At 38.3% G+C, this 10,524-nt stretch overlaps 1 protein-coding gene across 1 annotated transcript; it reads left to right on the forward strand.

The window, feature by feature from the left end:
- Nucleotides 1-2,278: 2,278 nt before the first annotated feature.
- On the forward strand, nucleotides 2,279-3,836 carry CLEC14A (C-type lectin domain family 14, member A). Its single transcript, XM_004682107.2, has one exon. The coding sequence runs from the start codon at nucleotides 2,298-2,300 to the stop codon at nucleotides 3,774-3,776; it is 1,479 nt and encodes a 492-aa protein (XP_004682164.1). The 5' UTR covers nucleotides 2,279-2,297; the 3' UTR covers nucleotides 3,777-3,836.
- The last annotated feature ends 6,688 nt before the right edge of the window (nucleotides 3,837-10,524 follow it).

Raw genomic sequence — 10,524 nt, forward strand, 5'->3', positions numbered from 1 at the left:
TAATTAAAATATTCTTCCATTGGTAGCTTATAGATTGATACAAAGAAATTAATTACAAAATGTCATGTATCTTATTTTGAGCTAATTTTTCTTAACTCATCTTTCACATCACTCCAGGAATGGCAGGAACTGTGACAGGCAGTGATGCAGCCACTTTGTTCCCTTTGGATACTCTGCCGCCCGCCCGAGGTGGAATGCCAAGGAATGATGTCATGTATTTACTATAAGTTCTCCAGTTATTCATCCTTTCTTACTCTAGAAAATTCACTTCATCTCAACTGATTTTGAAAATATGTATGACCTTTCCAGTGACTTCTTGGGTTTGTAACAGTTTTTATTTTATTAGGCTATATAGAACTACACAGACACATTCAGAAATGCACAGTTGTTAGATTGGAAAGTTGCATAGAGTTAGCCCAAGTGATTAAGTATTTTTAAAGTCCATTCAGTTATATTTCTGAATTTTCATCACTGAAATAAAGGACTAGTGGACATCTTTTAAACTGGGAAGCAGCAAGAGTAAGACTCCTGCTACAAATCTCCATAGCCAGCAAAAGCAAGGTACATGTGATAATGATTCATGGTGTTTACTATCTTTTGCTAAGATACATGGATATTCTAAAAAGAAGAGAATAGTGGTAAAAAATGAGGTGGAATGATATAGTGTGGTCCTGAAACCTTCCAACCTAGCCCTTTTTATTAAACTGAATTGGACTAATCCAATAGAGCAAAATGAATTTAAAGTGCAGTATCATGATTTACAGAATGGCACCTTTCATTCCTATTATAGATATTTTAAAATAGCATGCACAGTTAAATTGTCTTATTTGAATGTCTTTATATATTTCTGTTTTGCAACGTATTTGATCATTATGAGTAAAGATAAGTGATAATACATTTCCTAAAATGAGGTAGCATTGTCTAAGTTGCTAATTAGAAAATCTTTTCATAGGCTTTCTTTTCTTCCTTTACTCATCTTTAACTCTTCCCCAGTTCCATGAATGAAGTGTTTACATTAAAACAAACCACCCATTGTAACTGAAGAAATTGACTCACCCATCTTTTAAGTTTCAAGAATTTTTTTACAGTAAAGTACGCATAATAATATGATCAGTATTTTAATTTCTTAAGGATATTGAACTCCAATACAATAAAGCAACTTTTACAATTTACTGCTTGTTGTTAATACTGGCACTTAATCTTAGGAGAAAATGATACTAAAACAGTTCAAAAATGAAATCACAAGTGGGATAGCTGTCCTCAAACCTTAATAAGCTCATGATCTCATTTATACATATCCTCTAAGTTTAAAATTTTGAGCTAGTATATTGTCCGGAAACAACATAATAGTTAATAACTATAAGTTATTTTAAGTTTAAGCCTACATATCCAATTCCTTTCCTGAATGAATCACTAGAGGTCATTTCAAGGAGAAACAAATGGAAAGAAAAAATAAACTCTTAAGGTAAGTGCTGACCTAAGAAGCTTAGCTGCCGGTATCCGAAGATACCAAAAAGGAACTAAATTCTTTGACTAGCAATTTAGTACATCTGCCTCTCTGAATAAAGAGCCTAGAAAGAAATTGGCGGTTAAAAGTGCTGCCTCTCATGGAGAAGGGGATGCTTCGTTTTCTCAAAAGGTGGTGGTGGGGGTTAACAGAGGAGAAGGATTTTTTCGTTTGTTTTGTCCCCCACCCCCACGCACCCTGGCTTGAATCTCAACCCGAGGAAGCCTGGAGCCGTCCACAAATTCAAATGAGGCCAACACAGCCTCTCCGGACGAAACACAATGGGCAGGCGTAGCCCCTCCGGAGGTTCCTTTTCTCCCGGCTTTCCGGTCAACTTTCCCCCAAAGTATTTTGGAATCTGAGGTGCTGAAACTCTCAAAGGGGAAAGAGGCTTGGCATCTGAAGTGCTGAAACTTCTTAAGTAGGGAAAACAAGACCCCTTCATCCCAGAGGGGCCTTTCTTTTTCTCCTGCTCCAAGCAGTGTTTGACCTTCTGATGGGCTGTTCCCGGTGCCCTGGCGCCAGCTGTGTGACTGACCCCAGAATAAACCAGGCCTGCACAGGGCCTGGCAGACCTCCCTACACATTTCCTGTCGCGGCCTAAGGGATGCTGTTTGCTGCCAAGACCCAGGCTGGGGTTCTTGGAAGTTTAAAGGCCTGGCGGGAGTGGGGCGGGAGGAGCAGAGCGAGAGCGAGCAGTTAGGGGCGGTGACCGCTGTCTGGGACAGCTGCGCGCCGTCTGGAGGGAGAGATTAGAGTTGGGAGCAGCAGTGGGACAGGGTCCTCCAAAATGAGGCCGGTGCTCACCTTGTGCCTCCTCTGCCAGGCGTTCTGGCCCCATCCAGGCAGTGGCGAACACCCCACAGCCGACCGTGCGGGCTGTTCGGTTTCGGGGGCCTGCTATAGCTTGCACCATGCTACCTTTAAACGAAAGGAGGCTGACGAGGCTTGCAACCTGCGCGGTGGGGCGCTCAGCACCGTGCGTGGGGGCGAGGAGCTCAGCACGGTTCTCGCTCTCCTGAGGGCAGGCCCAGGCCCGGGAGGAGGCTCCAAAGACCTTCTATTTTGGGTGGCGCTGGAGCGCAGACGTTCTCACTGCACCCTGGAGAATGAGCCCTTACGGGGTTTTTCCTGGTTGTCCCCCGACGCCGAGGCCGATGAGGGATCTGAAAGCAACACGCTGCAGTGGGTGGAGGAGCCCCAGCGGTCCTGCACCGTGCGTGGATGCGCTGGACTTCAGGCCACCGGGGGAGTCGAGCCCGTAGGCTGGAAGGAGATGCGATGCCACCTGCGTGCCAACGGCTATCTGTGCAAGTACCAGTTTGAGGGCTTGTGCCCAGCGCCGCACCCTGGGGCCGCCTCTAACTTGAGCTACCGCGCGCCTTTCCAGCTGCACAGCGCGGCGCTGGACTTCAGTCCCCCGGGGACCAAGGTGAGTGCGCTCTGCCCGGGGCGGATCTTCGCCACAGCCACCTGCATCGCGGACGAGGTCGGCGCGCGCTGGGACGGGATACCCTCCGGGGCCGTGCTCTGTCCCTGTCCCGGGAGGTACCTCCGTGCTGGCAAATGCGCACAGCTCCCCGACTGCCTAGATGACGCTGGAGGCTTTGCCTGCCAGTGTGCTGCGGGCTTCGTACTAGGGAAAGACGGACGCTCTTGTGTCACCAGCGAGGAAGGGCAGCCAACCCCTGAGGATACCGAGGTACCCTCCAGGCTCCCGCCTGCCACTGTATCCACCCCCATGCCGAAGAGAACGTTGCCACCCAGGGTCCACGAGAAGCTTGGAGAGATACCCCATGTCCTTGGACAAGACAGTGCAGCAACATCTATTCCTGAGATTCCTCAGTGGGGCACACAGAGCACGATGTCTACTCTTCAAATTTTCACTGAAGCCGAGTCAAAGGCCACTGTCACCTCTTCAGTGACTCACGAACTTAATTCCACATCTTCTTCTGCCATTCCCCAGCCTTCTGACACCTCTTCCACTGTGGTCTTCATCCTTGTGAGCATAGCAGTAGTGGTATTGGTGATCTTGACCATGACAGTGCTGGGGCTTTTCAAACTCTGCTTTCACAAAAAACCTTCCTCCAGGCAGAGGAAGGGGCCGCTGGCCCAACCCGGGGGTGTGGAAAGTGGTGGCGAGGCCGCTGCTCTGCATTCTAGTTCTGTACGTGGCACAGATAATGGGGTGAAGGTTGGGTACTTTGGTCGAGGGAACAGAGCAGACCCCTCACTGGCAGCGTCCTCTCCCAGCGCTGTGTCCACGTAGGGGAACAGGGGTCAGTGCATATTTCTTGTAAGTAGGATTTCTCACTTTCAATGAAAAGGAAAAGAGGAAGTTACTTATGAAAAGGAAAAGAGGAAGATACCCATAGAAAATTCTCTTCCTGGAACCCACCTAGAAGCTAAATTTGAACAAGACAACGTCCATCCGGAAGCTGGAGCAGTTAAAAGTGCCTTAGGGTGATACTGAGAGCTGTTACCTTACTGAGGGAGAATATTTTCCCATGTTTATATGGGGGGATTTGGAAAGGTGATAGAATTTTTCAAGACACTAGAAGCAAATAAAAAATAGAAGACATTTTTTTATTTTTTTACCAACATGCAAAGGAAACTTTCACTGTGCATTGTTCAGGCTGAGAGTCTATTGGTTTTAAATTTTCAGGCAACAAATAAAGGATTGTTGATAACCCAGACTCAAATATCATTGGTTTTCTGCAGGAGTAATTATTTAGGAAGAACAGCTGATGGGTATGCTGGGGATACCAACAAGAGTGTCTCCTGCTTTTAGATTGAGGGGAAACTTTAAATCCTAGTAATGAGGAACAAATTTTTAAGAACTAATAACTTTTCCCTTGGTTCTTTATGCTTTGCTTTCAAAGTCACTGCTACTTGTGTACTCTGCTATAAATCCAAAGTGTAATGTTGCACCACCAAGTCAAGTGTTTACTGTGTCCTTGCTCAAGGAAACAAATAATTTGTGCTTACTTCTTCCAACATTTGGGTTCTCCCCAACCAAACAGCCTTTTCCTACATATGAGGATGCTGTTCCCTCATTTCCATTAACAGTCATATTAATTTTCCATTAAAATATTAATACTGTGTTGATTTGAAATATTCTGGGTGCATTAAGTCAAAAGTAAGCTGGGTTTTCTCCAAAATTGTTATATTCTTATGCATGGTTTAATCCGTGGAAAAAGTTTAATCCCAAATCCCCCCCCCTTCCTCCTTAAGAGTGTGTGCAGTGACTATGCATGCCTATCTTAAAATGATTGCAATTTAACAAGGGTCTGCATGGGCAAAGGTATGGTGAACAGCTTTCCAAAGAATTAATAATAATAAGTGGTAAATACAAATATCTTGTTATGACTAGTGGTATTAGGCAGTCATCTAAATGAAGCATTCCTCTGGAAAACAATTAAGACATGATAATCACTATTATTTAGTGAAATCAAGATCCCTAGACAATATCCCTCATCTCTTGGTATGAAAATGTTTTAAACTAATTGTGTCGGTGTTGGTGCATGGAGAAAGAGGAATGATTTTACTACTCAGGAAGTATAAAGAGTGAAAGGAGTTTTTTGTTTGTTTTTTTTTAAACATTTATTTATTTATTCATACAGAACTGGGGTACAGGCCAGAGATGCGGAGGGTGAGAGGATTCACCAGAGACAGAGCAGGGAGCAGAACAGGGGGTAGGGGGTGTCAGGAGAGGTCTGCCTCACACCTCTGGGACAGGCGGGAATCAAACTCATGCGGAAGTGGCTTAAGCTTCTTAGTGCTGTGCTTTAACCCCCTGCGCCACCAGGGAGGGCCCATGAAAGGAGTTTTTGACATGTTTCCACAGAACCATTTTGATGTTCTTGAGTGTACAATGTATACTAGATGCATGGTATCATACATGTGATATATATACATATATGTGGTACTGTAACATTAAAGAAGTAAAGTAATAGGTAATTTACTTCATATATGAAATACATAGTTGCATTTAAATGAAATAATAAATTACTTAGAATTTACGACATTTAAAGGAATTTTAAATAATTTCACAAGTGAAACTGAAATTATTCAGGTAAGTAATTGACTTACCTAAATCCCAACTTGTCAGTGTATCTTACTTCCCCTCAGTTGTGTTTTGTCTTCCCTTTACTATATAACTGCTCATGAAAGAAAGTAACTATTTGAATGGAATATATGGCACATACTTTTGTGATTATAAAAATAACCTCATCTATAACTGAAATGTGAATTGTGTATCTATTCATATACTTATATCAATGTGTATAAGTCCATATACACAATATGTTTTAAAGTTGGGCCTCATTGTATTATTATTACAATGTAATTACAATGAATTAACTTTTGCAACATTGGTGGCATTATAGAGTCTGGGATCAAATACCCAATGTGAAGAATAAATGTGCCAGTTCAATTCCTCTGTCATCCACTATTATTCCCCCTTGTGAGTAGATCAGGAAAGAATTATAGAAAACTGTATTTCATAGTTGATTTTCTGACAGCAGTTACAAAGAGTCTAATAATTCCTTTTAATTTCTGGTTCTGATGTTTTCCATAAAAATTCTGAATCCATGGCAGGATCAGGCCTACCATGCGTGGTCTCCTAAGTGCCACCTGAAGTTAGGATCAACTATTCTTCTATTTGACTCTATTCTCTATATTCTCACACTTATTTATCCAACTTCTTTGGGGTTCATTCTTCTCTTACTTAAAACTCTCTGTTCCTACATTCATTTCATAGAGGCCTGTTTGCTTGTTTCCTTAGGAAGAATTGGAACTTCATTTACAGTCCTCTCTGGCCGATATCCTGTCATTATCTCACATAGTCTCAAAGACCTCATGTATATCTCCACCAGTGCCAGAGTCCATTCCTTGACCTCCTCTATACCTGATTTCAGTCATCCACTCTAACAGCCACACCTTAGCCTTTCAGATGTTTCTGAAGCTGCTCCACCTCTGACACCATAGAGTCAGGTATTTGTGCAAGTGTGCACATGTGTGAACATGTTAAAGACCTGTACTTTAATGATTCCTTCTTACAATAATCAATAATACTATGGCAAGGTATCACTCTTTTTCCTTTTTTTTTTTTTGAGAACAACTCATATTTACCCAAGTTTCAAATACAGTAAAATGACTTTTTTCCCCCTGAATCATTTAAGAACATCACCATTTTAAGGCAACACCATCCCCAAATATTATAGTTACTGCTTCGAGTTACATGATTTGTTGGCATAAAATTATTTATGGTATTCCAATGAAATACCATAACAATGATACTTCCATACAATGATACCCTCTTTATCATTTCTAATTATATTAGAGTGTCTCCTCCTTTGGCGATGAGGTCAGTCTAACAAATGGTGTTCCAATTTTGTTGAAGTTTTCTAAGAAACAACTTTTGGATTCAATTTTCCCTCTTATATTTCTATCTTCTTTTTCACTTATTTCTCATTTAATCTTCATTATTTCCATCATTGGGGTTTATTTTGTTCTTTTTATAGTTTTTTTTTAAGGGTGGACAGTCAGATTTTTGATTTGAGATCTCATTATTTTTGGTATAGGTATTAGAGTTATATATTTTCCTCTAACTTCTTTTAGTGACATGCCGTATGTTTGGGCATGGTTATTTAAGTGAGCGTTGCTTAATTTCCACACATTTGCAAACTTTCCTGAATTACTTGTTTGTTGTTTAATGTTTACATTGATTTCATTATAGTTAGAAAATATGTATGGTTTCAACTCTTTGTTTTATAGTCTATCATGGGTTTTATTATGTGGTATAGAAAATGTTCCATGGTTACTTGAGAAAATTATTTCCTGCAATTATTAGAGTGTGCTATAGAAGTCTGGTAGGTCTAGTTTATGGTATCATTTAAAGAGTCTGAAGCCCATAGTTTTTGTTATTGACTTATCTATTGCTACCTTCAGTTCTGCTAGTTTTAAAATGTATTTTGAAGCTCTGTTATTATGTGCATATATATTTATAACTATTATCTCGCTTCAGGTATTGGTTCTTTTATAATTATAAACTGTCCCTATTTTTTGTTAACATGTATTTTTTCAAAACTCTATTATGTATGATATTACTATAACAACTTCATCTGCCTTATGTATACTTTTGCTTGTTATATTTTTATATCCTTCATTTTTCAACCATCTGTACCTTTGAATCTAAGGTGTCTCTTATAGATAATATATGCTTAAAGTTTTGTCTTTAGTACTATCTCTGACTTCTAATTTGATCTTTACTACGTCTTTAATGTAATTTCTGATAATGTCGGATTAACATCTACTAATTTCTATTTGCTTTATACATGCCACCTCTTTCTCATTCTTACATTCCTCTACTATTGTTTTCTTTAATTCTGTTGATGTTCATTTTATTCTCATGGAGCAATTTGATAAGTTGTTGTCTTGAAGATCATTGGGGTGTCGGAAATGTCAGAACACGTTTTTGCTTGAAAAGCAAAATAGGCTGTTGACAATTTTTGCCTTTATAAAGGAGTAGATTTTCAGGGAAATTTATTCTATCTTTCTGCCTTGAAGTTCCTCCCAGGTGTTGCACTTAGTCTTCTTCCATCTGGAAAAATTCTCTGTGCTTCCTTTGACTTTTATGAACTCAATGATTTTGAAGATTATAGACCAGCTATTTCTATAGAATGTTTCAAAGCTGGAATTTGTTTCCTCATTCATGTTATGTATATTTTATTGGAAAATTACAGAAACAATGCTTTGTCTTCCCTGCTACCTAGCAACAGGGAGTATCTTCCATTAAGTTGGTACCTGTCAGAACTCTCCAGTGTAAATTCTTTCTCTGTAATTAATACATATTCTGCTTCTCATAAAACATACACTATTTCACTTATTTATATAGTAGTAATTTATGGATTTATATTTTATTCAATAAGAGACTGTTATTTTTTATTTTGATATTTATTTTACCTTGATTTACCAGTGTGATCGCTTTCATGTTTTCTCCTGTGTCATTCTATCAAGACTCCAACATTCTTTAACTACTTCTTTGCTTTCTGGAAAAAAAAGACAGTCCACGCCATTTTTGTGCAGTGTTTATTTACTTAGTGATTAAAAGGAAAAAACTCATCAGCATTAGTTAAAAATAAAATCTTTTGGTGAACAGTTGTCAAAGATTACAGATTAAATGAAATATGTCCAGTGTAGGTCAACTTCTTTTAGTTACTTGGAGATATATTTAGCAACTAATTCACATTGGAAGACACATGGTGGTGTTATACTGCTCAGTGTTAAATATTTTACAGGAACGTTACTGACATTTCTCCTGAGCCAAATTGAGTCATTGTTACTCCTGACTGGAAAATGATTAGACCAGAATAATGGCCTGTTCTTGCTATACTTGCAGATATTTCAGATCACATTCCCTACCTATAAATGATCTTTGATGGAGCACACCATAAATAGCGTATGTCCTTCTTTCTAAGTTATATACACATGTGCAATTTGGTGATATTTTATGAATGTTAGAAAATATACAGAATAAAGATGACAATTTTATTTAAAATTTTTCAGCAAGACAACTTTTTGTTACTGTATTATTTTATTCACTATGAGTTAAAAGTTTAATTATAATTTCTTAACAGCTTTATTAAGGCAAAATTGGAGAAAAATGAACTACACATTTTAGAAATGATTCTTTGACATGTTTGGCATATTTTTAAACTTTTGTAACTATCACCACAGTCTAGAAAATGGACTAGCTTATGCTTAAATATTTGCTTATGCCTTTTTGTAAGCACTCTAGCCTACATTTTATCACTCCCATAATAAGCATAAGCAGCCACTAGCTTGGTTTTGTCATTAAGTGTTAGTTTACATGTTTTACAATCTTATAGAAATTGAACAAACACTATGTGTTTATTTCAGTATGGCTTGTTTAACTCAGCATGCTTCTGAGAGTCCTTTATGTTCTCTGTTCATGCCTTAATTTGTTATTATATCATGAATACATGACAAATTGTTACTCATATGCCCACAAAGTATTTTTTTCATGATTTTTTTTTCAGTAGGAATGTTTCCAATAAAACTACTATGAATACTTGTATACAAGATTTTGTGAAGACATATGCTTTTGTTTATTTTGAGTAGCTTTCACGGAAAGGAATATTTGGGATACATGATAACTTTTAAAGAATGTAGCAAACTATTTTCCAAAATGAACAAACAACTCATATTTGCACCAGCACTGTATGAGAGTACCATTTGCTCAAGAACCTTGCCAACAATTCAACAGTCTGGATTATTAATCTTTATATTTTTAGACATTCTAATTAACTAATGTGAATTAGTATCACATTTTAGTTTTGATTTTCACTTATCTGAAAGATGAAACCTTTTTTTTTTAATGTGTTAATTTGCCATCTCTTTGGTCTACATTGGTGAAATGACCAGGTGTTTTGACCCATTGTTTTACTGAGATGTTGTTTTTCTTTGTGTTGTGTTTGCATTCTTTGTGTGTTTTGGATAAAGGGCTTCCATAGCAGATGGAATTGCAATATTTTTCTCAGTCTGTAAGTTAACTTTCTACCTTTCTTTATCCTTTTAAGGAACATAAATTCTTTATTTTGCTGAAGCCTATTTTTTTTTTAAATTGGTTGTATTTTTTTCTAAGAAATCTTTACCAAACCTAATTCTTAGGACCCAGGCCTGCCATGTCTGTGTTTTTAGTTTTATTGCTTTATTTTAAAGCTACTTCAAGAACACATGATAAATGTTCTAACATGTTAGTTTTCTCAACTGTACATTGCTTGTACACAGAAATATAATTGATTTTTGTTAGTTTTAGGGATTTTTTTCATAGATTCTGCGGGATGATCTATATAGAAAATCATGCTTTCTCCAAATGGTCATAATTAATTTTTTCTTTCCTATTGTTTCTTTCTCTGTATACCATCTTTAAAGAAATTTTTATTTGGATCTTCTGTCTGGTGTTATTTTTCTTTCTTTCTTTTTTTTTTTTT

Source organism: Condylura cristata, unplaced genomic scaffold (genome assembly GCF_000260355.1).
Source record: "Condylura cristata isolate star-nosed mole 26May11 unplaced genomic scaffold, ConCri1.0 scaffold00013, whole genome shotgun sequence".
Classification (NCBI taxonomy): domain Eukaryota; kingdom Metazoa; phylum Chordata; class Mammalia; order Eulipotyphla; family Talpidae; genus Condylura; species Condylura cristata.

Excerpts from the sequence above, each read along its gene's own strand:
- CLEC14A (XM_004682107.2), top strand. The coding sequence starts at position 2,298 with ATGAGGCCGGTGCTCACCTTGTGCCTCCTCTGCCAGGCGTTCTGGCCC.